At 43.9% G+C, this 27628-nt stretch overlaps 1 protein-coding gene across 9 annotated transcripts in view; it reads right to left on the bottom strand.

The window, feature by feature from the left end:
- LOC106583566 (CUGBP Elav-like family member 4) overlaps window positions 1–4816 on the bottom strand; it is a 128523-nt gene extending 123707 nt beyond the window's left edge. For all 9 annotated transcript variants that reach the window (XM_045705391.1, XM_014167906.2, XM_014167901.2 and 6 more), the window contains exon 1: window positions 4139–4816. In XM_045705391.1, coding sequence (XP_045561347.1) covers window positions 4139–4382 — 244 coding nt within the window. In that variant the 5' untranslated portion in view covers window positions 4383–4816. The remainder of the gene's footprint in view (window positions 1–4138) is intronic.
- Between the last annotated feature and the right edge of the window lie 22812 nt (window positions 4817–27628).

The following is a 27628-nucleotide window of genomic DNA, read 5'->3' as shown; positions in this document are numbered from 1 at the left end:
CTTGCCAGCCAGCTACTCGCTGTTTAATATCTATGCATAGTCACTTTACCCCTACCTACATGTACAAATTACCACGACTACCCAGTACCCCCACACATTGACTCGGTACCGGTACCCCCTGTATATAGCCTCGTTATTGTTCTTTTGTGTTACTTTTTATTATTTTTTACCTTAGCTTATTTGGTCATTTTTTTCTTAACTCTTTCTTGAACTGCATTGTTGTTTAAAGGCTTGTAAGTAAGCATTTCACGGTAAGGTTGTATTCGGCGCATGTGACAAATGAAGTTTGATTTGATTATCTAGGACAAAATAACATGAGGGCAGAGAGCCCAACGGGAGCCTCTTTCTATCTTTCACTTGAATTGCTCAAAAAACACCCCAAGATATCAGTATACCTAGTCCTAGTGTTTCTCTCACATTCAAAGGTTCCTTGGAAAACATAAAGCAGAGGAACTCAAAGCAACTTTAACAAGGGAGAACATTTTCAGTGAATGTAACAATACATGTAATTACTCCGTTACTACACACATATTACATTTTTATTACACCAAAGCTGCACTGTTGGTTAAGGGCTTGTAAGTAAGCATTTCACGGTAAAGTCTACACTTGTTGTATTCGGCACATGTGACAAATAAAGTTTGATTTGATTTGAAAGCAACTGATGATACACGATACATACATTGTTGACACTTGACAGTCATACATGTTAGGCTTGACCCACTGACCTAAGGTGTATTACTGTACATGGGCGTATTCTAGCTAGGTCACCTGGTTCATAGTGTGCTGCCATATCTCCCCCCATCCTCCCTCTCATACTGCATTGCAAAAAAATTGCGAAAAGGCCCCTCTTTGTGCCGACGTCCGTCTCAGCATGCGCGACGGCAGCCGGTGACGGTTATAAATGGCATCTATTAGCACAGCCCAGTCGCAGAGGGGAGAGAAATAAAATCATTGGGAGAATATAGGGCTAGTGCTGTCGCCTCTGTGCCCGTTCCCTTCCCACCCCAGCCTCCTCTATAAGCCCCCTCCCTTTCAAGGGGATGGCAACCTAAAGACTAGATTACTAGTGATACATGGGGTCATTATTGGGATGGTAATGGCAATAGTATAGTTAGTAGTATCCGAGGCTTTTTCAGCAATGAAAATACTAGCTAGGAGTTTGTCTAACAATTATTGTGGCGTCACATGTTGCTATAACATTGTAGAATATTAATAGCATCTATTGGTGCATCTATATATTCACACGAAATGAATTGAGGGTTGTTGTGAACCAGGGAAATAAAGAGGGAAATGGGATATGGAGGAAAGGAGGAGGAGGAGAAGAGGGAGAATCAGGGAACGGAGTAAAGGTGTAGATAAAGTATGCAAAGAGACAGGTGGAGGAGTATTTCGATGACAAGTTAAATGCTACTGAAAGAAGAAAAGGAGGAAACAGAAGATGGAGAGAAAAGACAGATAAAATGGAGTGAACACGTTTTGCTGTGTCTGGAGGGCTGGAGTCTGATATTTAGGCAAATAACCTTAGGAGCCAGGCCATCAATCAGCTCAGAGCATTCCAATAAGTGTCAAAAGGCTGCAAATGTTCTAAGACCCTAGTGTTGTGCACTTTTCTTGCAGTATTTATTCCAATGAAAAGCCAATAACTTTCTTCAACCCTAAAGTTGTTTATAGGGCAACATTGCCCTTGTTTGATTTAGAGCTTTTGGACTATATTTTCTACAATAGTAAAAAAATGATGCCGTACACGTTTTGCCAGCTTATAGATGTATTCAAAATACTGGTAACACTTTACTTTAGGCAGACAGGTATAAAGCATTATGATGCAGTTATAATGCATGCCAGACTTGTTGTAAGCATTTATGAACCCTAATAATGTTTTACTATCATCTCATAACGATCCTGACTAGGCTTTTCAGTTGGACTCAAAATCGCAGCATCAAATTCCACAATTGTAACACTTTATTTGACAGTGCCATTTTGGCATGTATATGATAGTGTCGTTTCACAATGACATTTAGTCAACCATGCTATGACACCAACATAACGAGAACGCTGTCTATGGTGTAGACCACTACAGTCATAATGCAAACCGCTGCCTCTGTCATGACAATGGATATTTGACATGAGAGGTTATGATTGGACATGACCCCTTATGGCATAACACCTTCATAACTATGACACAGTCAAATGTTTTAAGCTTTCTAATAACACATTATAAAGGCTTATACATACTTATAACAAGTAACAAAGCACTATTCCTGTTGGCTGTAAGTAACAAGTTACCAAAAATATTATTTACCTACATTAAAACATTCAGACATAACCTTACAATATCTTTAAACAAAACCCAACATTCAACAAACATCCTCTGCTTGTGGGAAGGTGTGGGGATATTGGGCTGGCTGGGAGAAGAGGTGTATATATACTTCCTCTGCTTGTGGGAAGGTGTGGGGATATTGGGCTGGTTGGGAGAAGAGGTGTATATATACATCCTCTGCTTGTGGGAAGGTGTGGGGATATTGGGCTGGCTGGGAGAAGAGGTGTATATATACATCCTCTGCTTGTGGGAAGGTGTGGGGATATTGGGCTGGCTGGGAGAAGAGGTGTATATATACATCCTCTGCTTGTGGGAAGGTGTGGGGATATTGGGCTGGCTGGGAGAAGAGGTGTGTATATATATATATATACTGTCTATAGCCAACCAGCTAGCCAGCGAGAGAGCTATTGCGTCCAGCTAGTTATAATATGAGAGCGGTGCTGCGAAGGGGGGTGCACTAATAAAAGCGGGGGCCTAGCCTGTGATGCCAGGCAATATATCGCCCTAAGGAGACAGTTCCTAGAATCAGCCGGCATGGCCTCCCATAGTTCACGGGCCGTACGTGATTAACCGTCGGACAGGGAGTCGTTACTATAGCTGGGCTATTAATAAAAGATACCCCCCTTCCTCTTCCTCTTCCCCCTCCTCCTCCCCTTTCCTTTCTTTGGTTCCCCCATCCCTGGCAATCTCGACCTCCCTTCCTCCTGCTTTATTTCTATATCATCATTATTTATCGAAACATGCAAAATGTCATGTTGGTAACAGGGGATGGGGGAGGTTGAGGTTAGGAAAACTGAAACGTTCTGTTTGTACTTTAACATCCACATATGAAGTGACCCATGGAGTCTGAAAATGCGCTCCAAGTGTAGCAGATCAATTAGTGACTTCATTAAGATTCTGATGCCCTGACCATATAGGGAATAGCTAACCACTGGCTACCCAAAGAGTTCCCTGACATCCCTTTTTACTTTCTAAAACCACAAAACGTCTGCCTAATGTCAGGCACTAGACTAGAGAATAACCTCAATTACATGTTGTAGGCAAGGTGGGTGGACCACAGGTAATGTGTACTGTAGAATGCATTATGTAAAATCTAAGAAAGTATTGGTTACATTTTCTGAGAATAATACAGTAGGCTATAAAAAGCATGTACCCAATCACGCACGATCGCGCGCACACACACTAACACATTTTTCATCCCTCTCCTCCTGTTACAAGCAACTTGGCATAACGCGCAACAGAGTGCAAGATGGTGCCGTGGGCAAGAAGCCATGGGCTCCTCCGGTGAACTTTCAAGCGTGGAGATTCTACACTTGGGAATGAATGCACGATAACTAAATGTGTGACTTACTCTTAACACCATAGCCTAAACTTCCAAAGTTACAAGATAAACTGCGACTTGCTCTTAATATTGTTACATAATAGCCTATTAGGTCGTGATAGTTGACAGCACGGTGTGCCTGGATATCTCAGAACTACAGAGGTTTGAGGATATGATATGTTCGTTGAAATGGCTAAATATTGACCAAGGAGTCAAGACTATAGAAATGGACTATTCCACTTTCTGTTAACATGAACATGAAACCTGTCGAGAGTAAGCTACAATAGTAAATGTCACACAAAAAAACGACTGTAAACGCAAGTAATATTATGCAACCACATCAACCAAATCCAATACGCGTCGGTCCTGTCTCCCGAACTAGGGGGAACACGATTGCTAGCCATGGAAAGACAGTGACAGGCAGCCGCAACGAGAGCCGCAGAGAAAAGAGCGTGAAGATGGGGATTCCGCTCTCTCGGGGACTGGTAGGCGCAACCCACCTTTGTGCATGCCCGTAAAGCGGTCCTTGAGCACGGTGAGCTCGTAGATCTTGCCGAACTCCTCGAAGAGCGGCCTGAGGTCCTTCTCGTCCAGGTTGCGCGGTATTTGCCCGATGAACAGTTTAATGGCGTCGTGGTCCTTCATGGGGATGGTGCCCCCACAGCCCGCTGGACTGTGGCTGTGGCTTAATCCGTTCACTAGCCCGTTTGTGCCGTCCACCTGTCCATTTGTTAAAGTTGCCATCTTTGGACCGGCAATGAGTTGTGGTAACAGCGGCGGCAGCAGCAGCGCAATCTTGGTGGCCGTTGTATAGAAGCTTCCGAACGAAGTAGCCTATCGATAAAAAAAATAAAATCTAAAAAGCCCTGCTGGTCCTGCTTGTAGTCCTACCAATGCAAATATGTACATGAATAAATATACATATGTCTCATTGGGCTAAAACGAATATCAAAAGCTTGGAGCAGGTCTGCTTGTCCCGGTGGATGCGTGATTCCGTAGCCTATTTATGTCCTAATTAATAATTCATTCATTAATTTACTAAAAGAGAGGAGAGAGCGGAAAGAAAGAGAGAGAGAGAGACCAAGAGCTTTAGTATTCTATTTACACCTCCTTTCGTTCCCCTAGTCCCTGCTTCTAGGTTCCCTTTTAATTTTTGCATTGAGAAGTCGGTATGGGTGTTCTCGGTTTAAACGGACGGGGCCAGCTCAAGGGCTACAAGGAATGCGGGGAGGTATAGAACGAGGGGAACCACTAGGACTCGATGTTTGTGTTACACAGCGTTTTATCTCCCCCTTCCCGTTTAGAAAGCCGAATGGTACGATCCAAGGGGAACGGGGTCTATAAAAAAAATGAAAATAGTGACAGTAATCTGTATGGCTTTTTGTGCAATAGTCTATCTTGTGCAAATCACGCCACGTCCGCAGCGAAATAATAGGCATAATAATAATAATAATAATAATATGCTATAAAATATATGTCTAACATATTTTCCCTTCAAAATATAGGCCCACTCCAAAAGGCCACGGATTTTGATTGAAAATGTTTTCATTTGGTGTGAAAGGGCCATTAAAGTGTAGTAGAACATTTCGGAGAGTATTGCACTTTTGAAGGAGCTTGAACTGCTTGAATAGTGGGTGGGTGGACCACGCCTGGTGCTGAAATCCTCGAGCCGAGTTAAAAGGCAACATCGGCAGCTAAAATATATTTCAGGGAACGTTAGGATGTGTCACACAAAGCAGTGTCGCACATTGTCGTGTAGCCTATAGTTCAAGCAGGCATCTATTCCGTTCAGATTCTGATGTTGATGTCATTCGGAGAGAAGGAAGTCTGTGAGCACCGCCGAGCGGCGTAGACGGGCACATCGGAGGGGACAGCAACTAGAGAGGGAAACTAGAGGGAAGAGAGAGGGTAGAGTGAGTGTAAGGGTAGACTACAACATATGAAACAGCACTGGGATCCACTCACAGGTGCAAATCTGATGGTATAGACCCCTCAAATTCAACTCTGGACATAGAAGCCAGTACCACTGCTTGTTCATTGTTCCCCTCTAACCAGGGACTGATTTAGACCTTGGACACCAGATGGGTGCAATTAATTATCAGGTAGAACAGAAAACCGGCAGGCTCCGCACCTCGTAGAGTAGGAGTTTAATACCTCTGGTATAGACAAACTACAATGCTAGGATGTGACGTAAAAATGCGTTGGTGCCCAACTCCATGTGCATTTCACACTGACAGCCCACACGCAAACACACCATGGCGCACACGGCAACTCTATTTTCACGTGACACACAGCTGTCAACTGCAAACAGGTAGGCTGCTCCCACAGGTCTCTGTTGTGTGTTTGATCAGTGAGGTGAGAAGAGAAGACGACTGGCACTAGTTCAATTGCAACACAGGCACAAGTATAGCCATAAACAGCAACAAACAGAAAACCAATAGGTGGATGGATGGAGGCATGCTGTCTGTTTCTATGGCTGCCCCTATGGGCCCTGGTCAAAAGTAGTGCACTATATAGGGAATAAAGTGCAATTTGGGAAGCAGACTATCAGACGTGGATAATCTGGCACTCTTCAAATGATGCACTTTTAAACACATCCTTTCTTTCCTCCTTCATGTAGCCCAGTGGTTCCCAACTGCAGTCATCCAGTACCCCCAACAGTAGACATGCTTGTTGTAACTCCAGTCAAGCAAACCTGATTCAACTTGTCAACCAGTCATCAAGCCCTTAACAGTTTGAATCAGGTGAGTTTGTCCCTGGCTAAAACAAAAAGGTGTGCTGTTGGGGGTACAGGAGGACTGAAGTTAAAAAACATTGATGTAGCCTATTCACTGATCTGCATGTGGCTGGAAAAAAAGCTGGTTTCAGTCTGTTGCTTTAACTATTCAAACTTGGTCAGAGGAATTTGATAAGAGATTTTTAGATTTGCTAATGTGCAGCTGTTTGTGAGAGATTCACAACATTCTTTAGATTTCAAGTTCTTATCTCCACTTTTCTTTCGTTGACAAAATATTGTGCCCTCCCTTCTCACTGCAAGGTAGAGTAGTACAGCTGCTCTCCATGGTGCTGAAAGCAGTCTCCGCTAGACCTATACGTGCATTGAACTGTTACTGTCCATGGTACCAAAAGGTTACAATGCCCATTGTGTCTATTGTATGAGTCAGTGCATGTCCATGGTGCAAATATTGTCAGCTGGTCTTTCAGGCCGAAATAAATGGATGTACAATACAGTAGGCTAAAGTTAATATGCTAAAATGTGAGTGTTACTTTCTCTCTTAGTATTTCAATATCCTCCAATTAAAACCAACGGAGTTCAATGAGATGGCCTAATAGGCCCATCAATACACACAGTCCAATGAGTATGACGCCCGATTTGTTTTCAATATCTGGCTATCATACATGGACCCTCCGCCTAAACATTAGCCAACCAATAAAAACAAAGGCGAAACACTCCGTGACTCTTTTACCTCCCGCGCTCTCGGCCCAGCGTCATCCCACACTCACCGCAGGCATGGCCTGGACTCGGCGGAGGGAGAGAGGGAGGTAGTTGGCTTTTTTTGGCATGACACCGCAGTCTGCTCGCCAAGCGTCCCCCTGGGGTGAAACTCTATTCACGGCGGCAGCGACCCTCCCTGCCTCACGCTCATACATGCCTGACTTGCCTTCAGCAATATTTTTTTAATACAAGGGTGAAATGGGAGAGCACAAATCATTGTCATTATGTTGAGTGGGGTAGTATCGCGATGATTATGGAAGGTATGTTGCCAGTATTGTCCCTCGACAGTCTCTCTCTCCTCACCTACTTGCACGGCTGCTCTGAAATGTTTTCAATGCACCGCGTGTCGCCCTGAGTGAAACGCTTCCACTGAGTGAACCCATCGGACTGATAATAATAACCCGCAATTAACAGGCAATTTACTGAACAATGTGTCTTTGCCTCCACATGATTGTAGTTATTTCATACCGGTAGGGACAGTCAAATATGACAATAGGGCCCTGGCAATTCCACTGAGGGGTAATTTAAAATGCAAACGACTTGCTGAGAAAATCTCAACCACCACAGGAGGTTTTAGATAGTCTCATTCCCCATAGCTCCCACACAGGCCTTGAAACGAATGAACAACACAAAACAGACCTTCCTACGTGCGATAATTAGGCTACCTGTAGTAAGTATATTGTATAAGCCTACATGACTGCATGAAGTGGATTTAGCCTACTGTAGGTTATAGTCAAATAGTAAATTGACCTAAGGATTTTGATAAGAACCAATTTGTCTGGCAGCTGTGGGGAATTCACACGACATTTTTTAAATTCCAAGTTCCACATCCTCTCCTCTCTATTATTTACATAGGACTGTGTGGTTCCACTTACTGTATTGCAAGCTAGAACATTGCAGCTGCTGTCCATGGTGCTGAAGGCAGATTCCGCTAGGGCCAATACGTGCAGTGAAGTGTCGCTGTCCATGGCACCGAAAGACTGTAATGACTACTGTGCCCATTGTATGAGTAGCGGTCCTTGGTTAGCTATCAGAAAGACTAGTATACAGAGCCATAATGGGACAAATCGTCAGTTAGCTACAATACATATTGAACTCAATCTACAATTATGTCCACCATTTGTAGTCAAGATACAAACCATTTATTGACAAGAGTATTAATCCTTTTTCAAGATATTATGTGGATTACTTTTTTACCCTTGAAAGATTGCTTCTTGCCTGCATGGCGATTCCAATTCCGGCCCAGCCCTGTAACGGGTTGAGAAAAGGAAAATGAACTAAAGGTAAATGAAATCCTTGCCGGGCAACTTACAACACCAATAGATTCATAATCAGCATGGGCTGGTCATAAAGAGGAGCGGCGTTCCGATATGACCTATTCTGCATAGTAATGCATTTTCTCACCTCTCCCTCATCTTGGACAATGTTCTACATCTTCCAGAGCCTTGAGTCACTGAGGCTATATATCACTTCCCCGGAATTTAGGGGGAAGAGCGGAGACGAAAGATGAAAGGGCACAGGCATGACTAAATGCTCGGAAAGTTTGGACGACGTTGGAATGTCCTCTTTAACTTTTAGGCTAATGCAAAATATTTGTGGGGTAAGAGGGGGGAATGCGCTGTTATCCCTGCATGTGTGGGAAAACAATGACACAGCAAGCATAAGGAAACAAAGATCCTTCTGCAAATAAGAAAATATTTATTAAATAATTGGAGGTCTTTGTTTCCCAAGAGGGTCTTTGACTTGTTTTTGGGGAGTAGAGTGAAAAACAAACACAGCTAATGGCAGAGGGTTGTAGAGACAATGCTGAACCAACAGTACATATTCATCCTCAGTGCAAAACATACACCAAGCTTTAGTCCTTTAATTACCCATCATAATGTAGAATAAAAGTATATCCTTGTGATATGTACAGGTACTAATGAACTGCTTGTTTGATTGAACCTTTTATTTGTGCCATCAGTTTATCATTGCTTTTGTTTCTTGGAGATATATGGAGGTTACCTGGGCTGCACTAGGGAGAAATCAGTGCTCTGACACTTGACACGGGTGGGTGTCTCTTTTCATGCCGAGTCCCACCAGAGCACCATCTCTCCATGACGGACGAGCTATCCTGAAAACACAGCCTCCCACAAATCAACACAGACACATACACACACGCACGCATGCACATGGAGGCATGCACACGCACACACAGAGACACACATAGATATGGAGACAAACACTGAGTGTACAAAACATTAGGAACACCTTCTCTTTCCGTGACATAGACTGACCAGGTGAATCCAGGTGAAAGTTATTATACCTTATGATCTCTTATTAAATCCACTTCAATCAGTGTAGATGAAGGGGAGAAGATTGCAACAGAGGGGTTAAAGAATGATTTTTAAGCCTTGAGACAATTGAGGCATGGATTGTGTATGTGTGCCATTTAGAGGGTGAATGGGCAAGATAAAATATTTAAAGGCCTTTGAACGGGATATGGTAGAAGGTGCCAGGCGCACCGGTTTATGTCAAGAACTTAAGGCTGTTCTGAGGGCAAAAGGGGGTGCAACTCAATATTAGGAAGTTGTTCCCAATGTTGTGTACACTCAGTGTACACAGATGCACCTACGCAGACCCACGCACAACCACGCACACCCACGCACACCCACGCGCAGCAGGAAACAAAAAAACACAGAGGAGGAGGCAGACCAGACCCAGACTAACTAGCTTCTTGAGGCGATTAACATATCCCCAAATTAATCCGATTTGATTTATCTCTTAGTGCTCGCAAGTGGGCAAAACAGCAGAGGAGCTTATTGCCTTATTTCTGGTATTATGGCACTGTTTTGATTTGCGTTTCACCGGTCTCACAACAAGGTTTAAAACAACTCCTAGTGGGGCTCCTCTTCAGTCACAACAGACATCTTCTTTAAAGTAAAGTGGGAGGAAGAGCTATCCGAGTGTGTGTCCCAAATATCACCCTATTCCCTATAAAGTGCACTACATTTGACCAGGGCCCATAGGGGGCCCTTAGGGCTCTGGTCAGTGCACTATGTGGGGAATAGGGTGCCATTTGGGATGCAGTCTCTATCTGGGTGTCTGGCTCATGCCATTTCAAATCCCATTTCACCACAACAGATCAATTCCAGGGAGAGGTCAGGGGCTATCACGAGGTCAGGGGCTTTAACCCTGCAACTGTCGTAGAGTGGCTGTGACACTGAGAGGGCGTGACCTGGCTGTCAGGCGGCTGCGCCCCACCAGGCTTGATGGCAGCCATGTTGGTGTCTGGGGGTCCCTGACCCCACACTGCCTCTAATTGCTTTAGGAGGGAGAAGACGGTGGTTTGGAGAGAGTGTGAGGATGCACCGCCACCTGATTCTCTTCTCAATTGTTGGTCCAAGGGTAGAGGATGAGTGGGAAAGGTATTGGTTATTGTGTAGCAGAGCAGCTCACTCGCAGCACACTTGCGATCTATGGGGGGAGTTGCTTCAACACACACATACGCACACACTCACACACACCTCACACACACCTCACACACGGAGCATGCGTGTGAGCACTCCAAGAATCGGCACATCGTCACTCAAACAATAGTGGAATGCCATGACTGACAAATGCCATGTGTTACAAGAGAAACCCCCATATTAACATAAAGACAAACAAGACAGGTTTATGAGCAGGTGGGTGATAGGGCCTAGAGGACAGCAGAGGTGGAGGCCTCTTCACATGCAGTCCCCCAACAGAAAATGATGAAATATCATCCATCATTGTGTAGTACCAGTATTTACAGTGTTTGTCTCCACCGCATTGAAATGCTATCAGCTCCTCTGACTGTCCCTCCCTATTCTCTCTACCTGAATAGCTAATTCTAGAGGCTTTAGTGTGGCTTTCCAAAGCATGCATCCTTGAGGGAATCCTAGAGGCAAGTGTACTACTGTGTAACTCAACCCCTGGGGCCACGGTGGACACAAGCCCTGGACACAGAGTACAGCATGATTAGAAAGAAACAAGCTCTGGTCACAGAGTACAGCATGATTAGAAATAAACAAGCTCTGGTCACAGAGTACAGCATGATTAGAAAGAAACAAGCTCTGGTCACAGAGTACAGCATGATTAGAAAGAAACAAGCTCTGGTCACAGAGTACAGCATGTTTAGAAAGAAACAAGCTCTGGTCACAGAGTACAGCATGATTAGAAATAAACAAGCTCTGGACACAGAGTACAGCATGATTAGAAATAAACAAGCTCTGGTCACAGAGTACAGCATGATTAGAAAGAAACAAGACCTGGACACAGAGTACAGCATGATTAGAAATAAACAAGCTCTGGACACAGAGTACAGCATGATTAGAAAGAAACAAGCTCTGGACACAGAGTACAGCATGATTAGAAAGAAACAAGCTCTGGTCACAGAGTACAGCATGATTAGAAATAAACAAGCTCTGGACACAGAGTACAGCATGATTAGAAAGAAACAAGTTCTAGACACAGAGTACAGCATGATTAGAAAGAAACAAGCTCTGGTCACAGAGTACAGCATGATTAGAAATAAACAAGCTCTGGTCACAGAGTACAGCATGATTAGAAAGAAACGATGTAGAACCAGAACTGATAGTAGATGGGATTATTGATAGACAGATGGACGGACGGACGGACAGACAGTCAGACGGAAACACATCTGTAGATAAACGGACAAACAGAGACAGATTAGAATATTCAGATGTAAGCATTTGCGTGTGCCTTTCAGAGTGAATGAACTGCATTGTACAGTATTGTTGGTGCATCTGAATAGGAGAGTTTTAGCAAGTGCACGTGTACTGGATGTACGGGCACACACACACACACACACACACACACACACACACACACACACACACACACACACACACACACACACACACACACACACACACACACACACACACACACACACACACACACACACACACACACACACACACACACACACACACACTCTTCCATCCGCTTGGTTGATCTTTAAGTTCATTAGCATAGAATGGGTGGTGATGAGATAGCTTGCATTAAATTCCAGGTGGCTGGGAGACCAGTCTTTCTCATATTGCCTGTATGTCTGTCTGAATACATCCCAAATGATACCCTAATCCCTATATAGTGCACTACTTTTGGCCAGAGTCCTGTGGAAATAGGGTGCCATTTGAGAAGCAGCCTTTGTCTGTACCACAAAAGCCTGGCTCGGCTTAGGGATTCAATCAATGATGTATGTAAACCCTGGATTGCGTATGCTATGTATTGGCCATTGAGAGGCTTTGAAGCCACCGGTCGGACATATTGGCACTCCCCAGTAGGAGCAGTCCTCCACAGGAATTAATGGAATTCTACAGTATTTCAATTAAATGTTTCAAGGACAAAATTACATGTATTTAAATATTTGTTTGTTGTACCGGGGACAGCAACATTAGTCATTTCAAAAATATATACTTTAAGGAACATATTTGTATGTATTTTTTATTCAAATGTTTAGCTCATATAATATAATTTAGGGTACCACATAGATATGGAGACATACACTGAGTGTACAAAACATTAGCAAAACCTGCTCTTTCAATGACATAGACTGACCAGGTGAAACCAGGTAAAAGCTATGATCCCTTATTGATGTCACTTGTCAGATCCACTTTAATCAGTGTAAAGAAGGATTTTTAAGACTTGAGACAATTGAGACATGGATATGTGTATGTGTGTCATTCAGAGGGTGACTGGGCAAGACCAAAGCTTTAAGTGCCTTTGAACGGGGTATGGTAGCAGGTACCATTTGCACCAGTTTGTGTTAAGAGATTAAGGCTGCTGGGTTTTTCATACTCAACAGTTTGCTGTGTGTATCAAGAATTGTCCACCACCCAAATGACACCCAACCAGCTTGACACAACTGTGGGAAGCACTGGAGTCAACATGGGCCAGCATCCCTGTGGAATGCTTTCGACACCTTGTAGAGTCCATGCCCTGACAAATTGTCAATATTAAGAAGGTGTTCTTAATGTTTATATAACTGCATTTCTATATTTTTTACAATGGTGTAGGAGTGACAAGATGAAGGCACGGTGGCTTCAACACAGCACCCCCTATTAGTCATCTAGTGAGTGATTCTTAACTGGTGGGATGCGATTTTGAATGGGTCTGAGTTAAAATAAAATTTAAATAAAATTTAAAAAATATATATATGTATAAAAATAACTCCAGTCTGAATTCCAATCGGGACTAAAAACAAGTAGAAAGTGTGTAGAAATGATTATGAACCTATGATTTTTAATAATTTAATTTGAACCTCTGAAAATTTTTCTTCAGTCTCAGTATTTTCAATATAGAGTTATTAGCAGCGCTATTTAGTGGAGTTGGTTGATTATGTGGTCTCAAACCAGTCAGCTTGACATTATTTATCAATAATATGGGAAAAAATTATATTGTTAACAATGAAAAAGGTGGGACTGTTGTTCTATTGACATAATTGGTACATTTACTGTCAATATATATTGGATCGCAACTGTGACAACCTGGCTCTGCACATGTATGAAAGCTCATTAATAATGAATACTGAATCAGCATTTGAAAAAGGTTACCGTGCACACAGTCTCTTCCTTGTACCTCTCCTTTTTTACCATTTCTAATACCCTTTTCAGTTCCCGCACACTGTCACCTCTTTTGTCAGGAGAACGTTGAGCTATGGCTTCCTCCATCTCACTGCGGAGCAGAGAGGAAGTGTGTGTGTGCGGGGGGAGGGAAAGAACTATGAGCCAAGTGGAATATAATCTGACGGCTGTATGTCTGAGTGGCATGGGGGGATTCAGGTTTCTTGCTCTGCTGCTGTGGCTGCGCTTTGTCATAAACATCTAATTCAGGTGGTGATGTGTATTATTACTGCTCTCCCCTCTGAAGTATAGGGCTGTAGGGCTGTTGCACACATGCACAAACGCACACACACACATACACACAGAGAGAGAGAGAGCGAGACAACGCTACTGTCTGAGTCCATATGTTAGAGAGCTGTACATCGTCCTAACATCGTCAATAAGTGCAGTATAGGAGATGGTCCCTGGTCGATTGCACTTGACACTTCATTCTGCTTATTCAATCAAAAGAGAGAAAGGGGGTAGCAAGAAAGACCAAAGTAGCGACAAAACAGACGGCATAATGAAAGAAGGAGAAAAGAGGAGAGATTGTAAAGCAGCTCTCAACAATCCTCCTACAAAGCAGTAGCAGCCTAACTACCGTGTAGAGTGTTTTCCTGCTAACTAAAGTCAATTTCAAACCTTTTTAAACAGCTACATATAGAAGGTGACAGTTTGTCATGACATTGACCCATTGTCTTTGTAATAGACTGGCATGAACTGATTTATAATCACTGTACTGTGTATTCAGATATATTACTTTCTGTTCAGGCACATTTCAAGGACTGTGATGTGCGTACAGGTTGACTGAATCATCGCTGTAAAAAAGCAATGTTACATGTCTGCTCTTCATAAGCTGGAGAGCTATAGGCCTATGTATACTGAGTAAATTGTAGCAATGGCTTTCACATAGATATCACCTTGAGTTTGATTCACTTTTGGCACAAAGATTTGTTGTCCTCCACTTTCAGATCTTTTCCTGAGTCATGTTGTTGGTTGGTTGAGCATCCATCATGAGATGTATTCCCATACAGTGTTGATATGATGTGGTTGTTATGGTTCCCTTAGTGTACTTACCGTCAGTAATTGTAGACAGCATGCTGTTTGGCTGCCTTGGTAAATAGTACCATTACAATAAAACAGCTAGGCCAATCATTCATGGTTTATTTCATGGACTATGCAAAATGTTTGACTAACGGCAACATCCATTTCTTGGTTTTTGTTCCACTCACCCAACACGGTCTTTGAACTACACAAGGAATGTTACCCTGGAAACATCTAAAGACATTTCCCTGGAATTGGATGGGGAAACAAGACAGGGTTTCATTTGACATTTTCGACCTCTGGTGTGTTCTTCTTGCGGGGGTCTTTGCTTATGACTTAAAAGGGTGCTGTGCGGAAATGCGAACACCAAAGGAAGCAATTTCCTGAGCAGAAACAGTGTGTGAGTAAAATCCAGTGTGAAGACCACATCTCCCCCCGCCCCCAAACATCTGCAGACAGGTTTTGGTTGAAAACAAGATTTTCCTCTGAGAGACCATTGTTGTCAGTCGGTTGAGCGTCCACCATGCAACACTGAAAAATACGGTCGGCTGCACCTGTGTTAAAACAGGTTAAAACAGTGGTATTTTGCATTTGTGAAATGATTTTGATGTGATTGAAAGTTAAGGGTGGATGACAAACCAGGTGATATCCCTATACCTACTACTCCTCTGGAAAATGGTTGTGGACATTGTGGGGGTTGTGATTTGAATGGCATTCTAACAGGAGGTGGGGATTGGTTTGCTAAAGCTCCCGCCGTCTGTTTCTGTACTCTAGGAGGCCATTTCACAGAGGGAGGCCTAGATATTATGTTCACTCACATTTTATTAAAGTGATAACATTAATCCGCCTCTCTCGGCCTGAGACGAGGCAGTTGGAGAAAGAATGAATGGTTTCTGCTGCTGGGTAGAGGCTTTGAAAGGCTGCTCATTTTATTTTTTTTTGTATTTATTTGTCTGTTAGGGGCAAATGGTGAAGCCATCTATCCTCTCCTTTTGCCTTAGTAATAAAACAGCCTCCAAGTCCAGCTTGTTTAGTTGTTTAGAGGAGATCCTGCAGGGATTTGCGAGGCCGTGTATTTTAGAAGAAAGAAGGGAAGAACCCTGTGGCACTGACTGAATTAAAGACAGCCGAGAAGTCTGCTGTGTGTGTGTCGTCCCTGTAGCATGTGGAAGGCAGAGAAGTCCTCCATTAAAATTTTGAGTAACACTTTCCAATACAGTGACATTAAACTATAAGAACATAACTTAACACACACACACGTGCACACAATCACGGACACACACATGCGCGTACACACACACACCATAAGAAACAACCACATCATAATAGCATCAAAAGAAAATACATCTCAGTTACGAGGAGAGTTCAAATGATCTGCCACATAAGGAACGACCCTATGTAGCAGACATGAAAAGGTTGGGTAATAGAAACACAGTGAAAATACAAATAGGTATTGGGAGTCATAATAGACACATGCTGTGGGTGGACAGTCCCTCTCCCTGACACCCTACCAGCCAAACTTATTTGTTTTGTATGCAGTGCTAGCCGCCTCCATAGCTGCCTAGGGGGCTGTCTCTGTAAGCGAGCTCATTAGCATGTGTGTGGAGCATATGGAGTGACCAGAGCCCCATGTCCAGCACCAAGGCAGAGATAGGGCCCGTGGCTGGACGGGAGATAAGAATCCTGGGTGGGTTGGCTACGGGGGCCGGCCGGCCACTGGGGCACCAGCCTGCGGGCATGGAAAGAAGAGGAGAGGAGAGAGGAGGAGAGACAAGAGGCGAACAGCGTTATCAGGGCGGTGCAGGGCTAGGCAAAGGGGCAGGCTGGGAATTCCATGAGAGAGAGAGAGAGAGAGAGAGAATCTCTGTATACGCACGTGTGTGGCTTTTGAGTCTGAATAAGTGTTTCACAGCATGCTGGCCCACATCATGTGTATGTATGTATCCATGTACTGTCAGCAGAGGTCAATCCACTCACAATATCCAATACCCCCAACCCACAGAATGCCATTTCACAACAATACATCGCCATACGCACGTTGCCAAGCCTAATATGATGCAGATAACTTACTACAATCTTGCAGTACGTCTCCTTGCTCTCTCGTTTTTTTCTATCTAATTTTCACACATTCTCTCCATCTCTTTTCTCCCTGAGTGAGGAACAGCTGAGAAAACTATCCCCTTGAATTCCAACTTCTCCTCCCAAACCATGTCTTGGATTTGTTTTTCTTTAGTTATCAGCATAACATTTACATTTACATTTAAGTCATTTAGCAGACGCTCTTATCCAGAGCGACTTACAAATTGGTGCATTCACCTTATGATATCCAGTGGAACAACCACTTTACAATAGTGCATCTAAATCTTTTAAGGGGGGGGAGGGGGGAGGGGGGGGGGTTAGAAGGATTACTTTATCCTATCCTAGGTATTCCTTAAAGAGGTGGGGTTTCAGGTGTCTCCGGAAGGTGGTGATTGACTCCGCTGTCCTGGCGTCGTGAGGGAGCTTGTTCCACCATAGGGGTGCCAGAGCAGCAAACATAAAGTGCATGTACTGCAAACTTACGTTAATAAGTCACTTTGGATAAAAGTATATTTTCAATGACCAAACATACGTCAAAAAGAAGAGGACGTACATATGTTGACCAAACAACATATGTACGTCAAAACACATAGCAATAGAACAATCTGTGTGGATCAGGAGTGACAGATTCCAACCTGATTCTTTCCCTCCCTCATCACTCACTTCCATGTCTCAATCCCCCAATGTTAAAAGCTCTTCTCCCCTCAGACACATAGTCAATTACAAAATTAGCCACTTTGTCCCCATACATTTTTTTGAAGCCCCTTGATGATGAATTGGAAGTAGGCCCCAAGTAAATGGCAATAGCAATGAAGGGTCTGTAGACTGTGACTGACTCTATCCACAGACTACTCTGTCCTGGATAAGCTTTCTCCAACCGTGACATTGCTGGCACGGCTCCCCACCCGTCTTTGAGGAGAGGACGAAAAGAGGTTGTGAGGAGAAAAGGAGATGTGAGAAGCCAATGTAATTGGTAGGGGAGACAAGACAGGGCGACATTTGACATTTTCGACCTCTTGCATGTTCTTCTTGTGGGGGGCTTGGTCATGAATTGAAAGGGTGCCATGAGGAAATGGGAACACCAAAGGAAGCAATTTCCTGTGGAGAAACATTTTGCGAGTGAAATTCACATACCTTCCCCCCCAGGTCTCCTCATTGCCACAATAATGTTAGCCTGCTGAGCTAAAGCCTATGAATTGATTCAGGGAGCTAAAGTTGGTCTTTAGGTAAATAGTCCATATCTTCTGCAGTACAGATTTGATCCAATGTCACACCTAGTTGGTTGGTTGTTGCTTCTGTCTGTCTCCAGAGGTGGGTGGGCGTAATGCCCGGAGAAGTCCTTGTCAGCATTCCAAATGGCACCCTTTTCCCTTTATATTGCACTACTTTTGCTCAGGGCCCATAGAGCTCTGGTCAAATGTAGTACACTATATATGAAATAGGGTGCCATTTGGGATGCATCCCTTGTCAGTGCAGGGTGAGGAATCCTTCACGCTGTCAAAGCCACCTGGCCAGGATGCTGTGCGATTTTCCCCGGCTACTGAAGTCCCGCTACAGGGAATCAAAGCGTGACAGGCAGCCTCCTTGGCTTGGTGCTGCTCAGTACTACCAAGCAAAGCTGCGGCAAGTGACAATTGCTGTCAATATATCGACTGGGATGTCAGGAAGTTGGTTACAGGCTTTTCACACAGCCAGGGCATGCCTGTCAGACCCTCACCAACCCCACCACACACACTCTATCTTCCCTCCTCCCGAAAAGCCTGCTAAATGTCTGGTGTTGAAACAGAAAACACCTGCCCCGTTCGATGAGGTATTTCCGCTGAGAGGAAGAGAGAAACCAACGGGGCACACAAGAGTAATCAGGAGGGAATGAAAGAAAAGGAGACAGATGAGAGAAATTGGGGGGGGGTGGGGGGGGGTGTATATGTCAATTATTGCTCCTATAGCAAGTGTTAATTAACACAAAAAACAACCGTTGTTCAGCAACAGTCAAATAGTTAACAGTGTGAGAAGCCCTCGTATGGCAGTTGATTAGTCCAACAGCCTGGGTTGAAACTACAGCATGAGATTACTTTTAGAGGGATAAAGTGGTCCCAAGACATCATTTGGTCTCAAGACATTTTTATTTTATTTATTTTATTTATTTCACCTTTATTTAACCAGGTAGGCAAGTTGAGAGCAAGTTCTCATTTACAATTGCGACCTGGCCAAGATAAAGCAAAGCAGTTTGACACATACAACAACACAGAGTTACATATGGAGTAAAACAAACATACAGTCAATAATATAGTAGAAAAATAAGTCTATATACAAAGTGAGCAAATGAGGTGAGATAAGGGAGGTAAAGGCAAAAAAGGCCATGGTGGCGAAGTAAATACAATATAGCAAGTAAAACACTGGAATAGTAGATTTGCAGTGGAAGAACGTGCAAAGTAGAAATAGAAATAATGGGGTGCAAAGGAGCAAAATAAATAAATAAATACAGTAGGGGAAGAGGTAGTTGTTTGGGCTAAATTATAGATGGGCTAAGTACAGGTGCAGTAATCTGTGAGCTGCTCTGACAGCTGGTGCTTAAAGCTAGTGAGGGAGATAAGTGTTTCCAGTTTTAGAGATTTTTGTAGTTCGTTCCAGTCATTGGCAGCAGAGAACTGGAAGGAGAGGTGGCCGAAGGAGGAATTGGCTTTGGGGGTGACCAGAGAGATATACCTGCTGGAGCGCGTGCTACAGGTGGGTGCTGCTATGGTGACCAGTGAGCTGAGATAAGGGGGAACTTTACCTAGCAGGGTCTTGTAGATGACCTGGAGCCAGTGAGTTTGGCAACGAGTATGAAGCGAGGGCCAGCCAACGAGAGCGTACAGGTCGCAGTGGTGGGTAGCATATGGGGCTTTGGTGACAAAACGGATGGCACAGTGATAGACTGCATCCAATTTATTGAGTAGGGCATTGGAGGCTATTTTGTAAAGGACATCGCCGAAGTCGGGGATCGGTAGGATGGTCAGTTTTACGAGGGTATGTTTGGCAGCATGAATGAAAGATGCTTTGTTGTGAAATAGGAAGCCAATTCTAGATTTAACCTGTGAGTTGTTTGATGTGAGTCTGGAAGGAGAGTCTAACCAGACGCCTAGGTATTTGTAGTTGTCCACATATTCTAAGTCAGAACCGTCCAGAGTAGTGATGCTGGACGGGCGGGCAGGTGCAGGCAGCGATCGGTTGAAGAGAATGCATTTAGTTTTACTTGTATTTAAGAGCAGTTGGAGGCCATGGAAGGAGAGTTGTATGGCATTGAAGCTCGTCTGGAGGGTAGTTAACACAGTGTCCAAAGAAGGGCCAGAAGTATACAGAATGGTGTCGTCTGCGTAGAGGTGGATCAGAGACTCACCAGCAGCAAGAGCGACATCGTTGATGTATACAGAGAAAAGAGTCGGCTCAAGAATTGAACCCTGTTGCACCCCCATAGAGACAGCCAGAGGCCCGGACAACAGGCCCTCCGATTTGACACACTGAACTCTATCAGAGAAGTAGTTGGTGAACCAGGCGAGGCAATCATTTGAGAAACCAAGGCTTTTGAGTCTGCCGATGAGGATGTGGTGATTGACAGAGTCGAAAGCCTTGGCCAGGTCAATGAATACGGCTGCACAGTATTGTTTCTTATCGATGGCGGTTAAGATATCATTTAGGACCTTGAGCGTGGCTGAGGTGCACCCATGACCAGCTCTAAAACATGATGTGGTCTCAAGACATAATGTGGTCTCAAGACCGAAGTCACACATTTACACCATTGAATAATGGAAATAAAGAAGCTGGCTTTTTGAAAACCATGTTTGGTGTGATCCCGGGCTAAATTTGACAAAAATATGTTAAATAGGTTATATCATGTGCTTTTGATATGCACAGTTCAGTCTCGTTAAAACAATATATGGGGAAAGAAAATTAATTGCATCCCACTTCTGCCACCAAATGCAGTAGAAATAGAGGGAGAGGTGTTTCAGGCCCTGAGTGAATGTGCCAAAAAAAAGGGTTGTGGACTCCTGCTGTCATACATAGCAGTGTCTTCCTTCCTCCTTCCTGTTCTTATATTTTGGACAGGACCATAAAAACATGTTATAGGAATGGCCCTCCTGAGAACAGAACAGCCTCCCTTGATTAAGTGTGGAACCTGTTCCAAAATCAAATTGTAAACAAATATTCTGAAGCTGTGTTCTCCATGATATTGCTGGATGTGTCTCAGGCAGCGTAGGATCTGTAAGGCAGTTCCAGCGACAAGTGTGTTTCAGAACTGCTGCCAGATATATTACCAGCAGGAAGTGGAGCAGAACAGCTCTGGCGATGCACCATGGACATTATGCAAATACTATAAGGGAACATATTAACTAGTCTGTCACTTTTAGTTCTCAGATGCCTACCCCAAATTGTCTCAGAAGTCGAGACCAGGCTCCCACTGAGCTGGAAAGAGGGCAAATTTAAATCAGGGAACCACACCAAGCCTGTGACATATGAGAGATAACAGGTCTGCTATACAACAGCGACATGTGGAGAGACGCTTTACCAAATGCATGAAGATACATTCATTTAACTCATAACATTGTGAATGTCTTAATGCATAGCCAACTATAAACTTAAATCCCTCTTAAACCTCAGATATTATATATTGATTAGCACACACTGGAAGATGGCATTTCCCTGCAATCATCTCCGTTTGTTTACAAGTAGGCTGAGTAACGCATGCCATTACAGGGCTAATGATGTACGATTGTCATCACACACATGGCAGATTTAATTGTGCCACTCAGATTGCGGCTAATGACTTTACGAGGAAATGATTGACACAATGATCTGTGCCGAGGTTCTACAGGTAGAATAAATAAATAAGCAACCCCCCCGATGGAAGGGTCGTCAATCTTGCCAACTGCCTCTAGAGTGCCCCAGTCAGTTAACATTTTAGAAAACGGCTGCCCCATTAATAATAAAGCCATATTAACATAAATGAATTCCTCCTCAGTGTAGGATTCGCCTGAACAGTTATTAAAGTCAAATTTGGCCCCATTAATAATGCATACACCTTTGACTTTCTAATATCAAGATTATGTGGAATTACGGTGAGCATCCATTATTTATTAACGACATTCAATTGGGGACCTTGATGAGCTCTAATTAGTGGTGGTGGGGAGGGCATGAAGCTGCCCCTGATGAAACTTGTCAATCAAGCCACCATCCTTAAGACCCCCCTCCCAGTCCAAACACACACACACACACACACACACACACACACACACACACACACGTTGTGTGGCACCTGTGTAGTTGTGTACAACAAGGGCACAGGACAATGCCACCACCTCTGTGCCAAGTCAAAGTTGCTGAGGCCTCTCTCCTTGTCCATCATGCCTATTTGAAGAAGTGCCATGAAGGGTTGGCATGGCATGGAGTGCAGAGCGGACCCTTTCCCCTCCACGGCATGGCCCTTCTGTAAAATGAGGACTGATTTCAAACTTAATTGCTCCTGAGCCAGACTGAATGTCACAAGAAGGGTGAGGGACTGTCACACTCTGGTCCTCAGGGTCTCTAGTCAGTCTGTCTGTCTGTCTGTCTGTCTGTCTGTCTGTCTGTCTGTCTGTCTGTCTGTCTGTCTGTCTGTCTGTCTGTCTGTCTGTCTGTCTGTCTGTCTGTCTGTCTGTCTGTCTGTCTGTCTGTCTGTCTGTCTGTCTGTCTGTCTGTCTGTCTGTCTGTCTGTCTGTCTGTCTGTCTGTCTGTGTTTCAAGCAGGCACACAGACGCAAGAGCTGCAAACTATTACAGACTACAAAGGGAAGCACAGCCGAGAGCTGCCCAGTGACACGAACCTACCAGATGAGCTAAATTACTTCTATGCTCTCTTCGAGGCAAGTAACACTGAAACATGCATGAGAGCATCAGCTGTTCTGGACGACTGTGTGATCACGCTCTCCGCAGCTGATGTGAGTAAGACCTTTAAACAGGTCAACATTCCCAAGGCTGCAGGGCCAGATGGATTACCAGGATCTGTACTCCGAGCATGCTCTGACCAACTGACAAGTGTCTTCACTGACATTTTCAACTTGTCCTTGTCTGAGTCTGTAATACCAACATGTTTCAAGCAGACCACCATAGTCCCTGTGCTCAAGAACACTAAGGTAACCTGCCTAAATGACTACCGAACCGTAGCACTCACGTCTGTGTCCATGAAGTGCTTTGAAAGGCTGGTCATGGCTCACATCAACACCATTATCCCGGAAACCCTAGACCCACTCCAATTTGCATACCACCCCAACAGATCCACAGATTATGAAATCTCTACTACTCCACACAGCCCTTTCCAACCTGGACCAAAAACCAGCACCTATGTGAGAATGCTACTCAATGACTACAGCTCAGCGTTCAACACCATAGTTCCCTAAAAGCTCATCACTAAGCTAAGGACCCTGGGACTAAACACCTCCCTCTGCAACTGAATCCTAGACTTCCTGATGGGCCTCCCCCAGGTGGTAAGGGTAGGTAACAAAACATCCTCCACGCTGATCCTCAACACGGGTGCCCCTCAAAGGTGCATGCTCAGTCCCCTCCTGTACTCCCTGTTCACTCATGTCTGCACGGCCAGGCACGACTCCAACACCATCATTAAGTTTGCCGATGACACAACAGTGGTAGGCCTGATCACCAACAACGACAAGACAGCCTACAGGGAGGAGGTCAGAGACCTGGCCGAGTGGTGCCAGGACAACAACCTTTCCCTCAACGTGATCAAGACAAAGAAGATGATTGTGGACTACAGGAAAAGCAGGACCAAGCACGCCCCCATTCTCATCAACGGGGCTGTAGTGGAGCAGGTTGAGAGCTTCAAGTTCCTTGGTGTCCACATCACCAACAAACTAACATGGTCCAAGCGCACCAAGACAGTCGTGAAGAGGGTACAACAAAACCTATTCCCCCTCAGGAGACTGAAAAGATTTGGTATGGGTCCTCAGATCCTCAAATGTTTCTACAGCTGCACCATCGAGAGCATCTTGACGGGTTGCATCACTGCCTGGCATGGCAAATGTTCGGCCTCCGACCGCAAGGCACTACAGAGTGTGGTGCGTACGGCCCAGTACATCACTGGGGCCACACTTCCTGCCATCGAGAACCTCTATAACAGGCTATGTCAGAGGAAGGCCCTAAACATTCTCAAAGACTCCAGCCACCCTAGTTATAGAATGTTCTCTATGCTACCGCACGGCAAGCGGTACCGGAGCGCCAAGTCTAGGTCCAAGAGGCTTCTAAACAGTTTCTAACCCCAAGCCATAGGACTCCTGAACATCTAATCAAATGGCTACGCAGACAATTTAGATTGCCCCCCCCTTTTACACTGCTGCTACTCTCTGTTATTATCTATACATAGTCACTTTAATAACTCTACCTACATGTACATATTACCTCAAAAATCACGACTAACTGTTGCCCTCGCACACTGACTTTGTACCGGTACCCCTTGTATATAGCCTCGTTATTGTTATTTAACTTTTGCTGTTTAATTATTTGTTACTTTTATATATTTTTTATTCTTCAAACTGCATGGTTGGTTAAGGGCTTGTAAGTAAGCATTTCAATGTAAGGTCTACTCCAGTTGTATTTGGCGCATGTGACAAATAATATTTTATTTGACTTGATATGGACCAAAAGTCATATGTAACTATTTTGCTCGATAACGATAAATACAACAATATTTATTTTTATGGACAGTTACTTTACAGACTATCATCCTGTTCAGGTGGTGTACCTTTACATCAAGCTGCCTCGCGCTACAGAAACAGAAGATGGGAGCAGGAGCCTATGAGCCATTCCGGCTTTCAAGAACAGCGGCTCATGCAAGGCTACTTACTTGACATTAACGGCAGGGTTTTGGACAATTTTTTTACAGTACCAACCCGAGCACTCCATACTGCCATGTCACGTTGGTATAAAGGGTCAGGAAACAGGCGCAGGAATGTGTCATATTTTTTACAATTTCTTTACCCAAATTACAGTGTGCCGGGTACAGGCACGGGGACGAAGACCAAACAAACACGTATACCAAACACAGGGTTGAGACCCAAACAAAAGAGCGAGGAGTACCTCAAATAAATACAGAATCGCACAATGATTATTACATGGGACGAGACCCGTAATCATCTGCACAATACACGCGGCACGAGAGCCAAAACAACACAGCACAGGTACTCACATGACCAATGGACATTAAAACAATAATCGACAAGACAACGGTGAACAAATGGCACACTTATACAATTACTAATCAATAGGAATTAGGGGCCAGGTGTGCGTAATGACAGTTCCAGAAGGATCCGTGACATGCCACCTATGGACTCTTGGCCCTACCACCCCTATGGGAGGGAAGCTCCCGCTCAGCCCAGTCCAAGCTCTTCTCTGTCCTGGCACCCCAATGGTGGAAACAGCTTGGCCCTGAAGCTAGGACTGAAGAGTCGCTGCCCATCTGAAACCCTACCTCTTCAAAGAGTATCTAAAATGTATTTAACTAGGCAAGTCAGTTAAGGACAGACGTTCCGCTAGCGGAACCCCGTTCCGCCTGCGGAACCCCTAGCCAACAGCCAATGGCATCGCACGGCGCGAAATACAAAACCAACTAAAATACCACAATTCAATTTTCTCAAACAATCAACTATTTTACACCATTTTAAAGATAAGACTCTCGTTAATCTAACCACATTGTCCGATATCAAAAGGCTTTACAGCAAAAGCAAAACATTAGATTATGTTAGGAGAGTACATAGACATAAATAATCACACAGCCATTTTCCAAGCAAGCATATATTTCACATAAACCCAAACCACAGCTAAATGCAGCACTAACCTTTGATGATCTTCATCAGATGACACTCCTAGGACATTATGTTATACAATATATGCATGTTTTGTTCAATCAAGTTCATATTTATATCAAAAAACTGCTTTTTACATTAGCATGTGATGTTCAGAAATAGCATACCCACCGAAAACCTCCGGTGAATTTACTAAATTACGCATGATAAACGTTGACAAAATACATAACAATTATTTTAAGAATTATAGATACAGAACTCCTTTATACAATCGCGGTGTCAGATTTTAAAATAGCTTTTCAGCGAAAGCACATTTTGCAATATTCTGAGTACATAGCTCGGCCATCACGGCTAGCTATTTTGACATCCGCCAAATTCGGGGTCACCTAAACTCAGAATTACTATTACAAAAATTGGACTACCTTTGCTGTTCTTCGTCAGAATGCACTCCCAGGACTTCTACTTCAACAACAAATGTTGTTTTGGTTCCAAATAATCCATAGTTATATCCAAATACCTCCCTTTTGTTCGTGCGTTCAGGTCACTATCCGAAGGGTGACGCGCGAGCATATTTGGTGACAAAAAAATGTACAAATATTCCATTACCGTACTTAGAAGCATGTCAAACGCTGTTTAAAATACATTTTTATGCGATTTTTCTTGTAAAATAGCGATAATATTCCAACCGGGCAACGTTGTATTCATTCAAAGTCTGAAAGAAAAAAATGGAGAATTCTCGTGACCGCGCATCTCCAGTCCCACTGTCCCCAGGCTGACCACTCACAAACAGAACTGCTGTACTTTGCCCAGAGACAGCAGACACCCCATTCCACTTTCTGGCGGCTTTAGAGAACCAATGGAAGCCTTAGAAAGTGTCACGTTACAGCACAGATGCTGTAATGTCGATAGAGATGCAACAGAAGGACAACAAATTGTCAGACAGGGCACTTCCTGTATGGAATCTTCTCAGGTTTTGGCCTGCCGTGTGAGTTCTGTTATACTCACAGACACCATTCAAACAGTTTTAGAAACTTTAGAGTGTTTTCTATCCAAATACACTAATTATATGCATATTCTCGTTTCTGGGCAGGAGTAGTAACCAGATTAAATCAGGTAAATTTTTTATCCGGCCGTGAAAATACTGCCCCCTATCCCAAAGAAGTTTTAAGAACAAATTCTTATTTACAATGACGGCCTACCAAAAGGCAAAAGACATCCTGCGGGGACGGGGGCTGGGATGAAAAAAATAAAACATTAAATAAATAAACAACATATACAGTGAGGGAATAAAGTATTTTGATTCCCTGCTGATTTTGTACGTTTGCCCACTGACAAAAAAATTATCAGTCTATAATTTTAATGGTAGGTTTATTTGAACAGTGAGAGACAGAATAACAACAACAAAAAATCCAGAAAAACGCATGTCAAAAAGTTGATTTGCATTTTAATGAGGGAAATAAGTATTTGACCCCCTCTCAATCAGAAAGATTTCTGGCTCTCAGGTGTCTTTTATACAGGTAACGAGCTGAGATTAGGAGCACAGTCTTTAAGGGAGTGCTCCTAATCTCAGTTTGTTAACTGTATAAAAGACACCTGTCCACAGAAGCAATCAATCAATCAGATTCCAAACTCTCCACCATGGCCAAGACCAAAGAACTCTCCAAGGATGTCAGGGACAAGATTGTAGACCTACACAAGGCTGGAATGGGCTGCAAGACCACCGGCAAGCAGCTTGGTGAGAAGGTGACAACAGTTGGTGCGATTATTCGCAAATGGAAGAAACACAAAAGAACTGTCAATCTCCGTCGGCCTGGGGCTCCTTGCAAGATCTCACCTCGTGGAGTTGCAATGATCATGAGAACGGTGAGGAATCAGCCCAGAACTACACAGGAGGATCTTGTCAATGATCTCA

The sequence above is a fragment of the Salmo salar genome, chromosome ssa22, assembly GCF_905237065.1.
Source record: "Salmo salar chromosome ssa22, Ssal_v3.1, whole genome shotgun sequence".
Classification (NCBI taxonomy): domain Eukaryota; kingdom Metazoa; phylum Chordata; class Actinopteri; order Salmoniformes; family Salmonidae; genus Salmo; species Salmo salar.
Note: the sequence above shows the minus strand (reverse complement) of the source record. Positions and strands in the feature narration are given on the sequence as shown.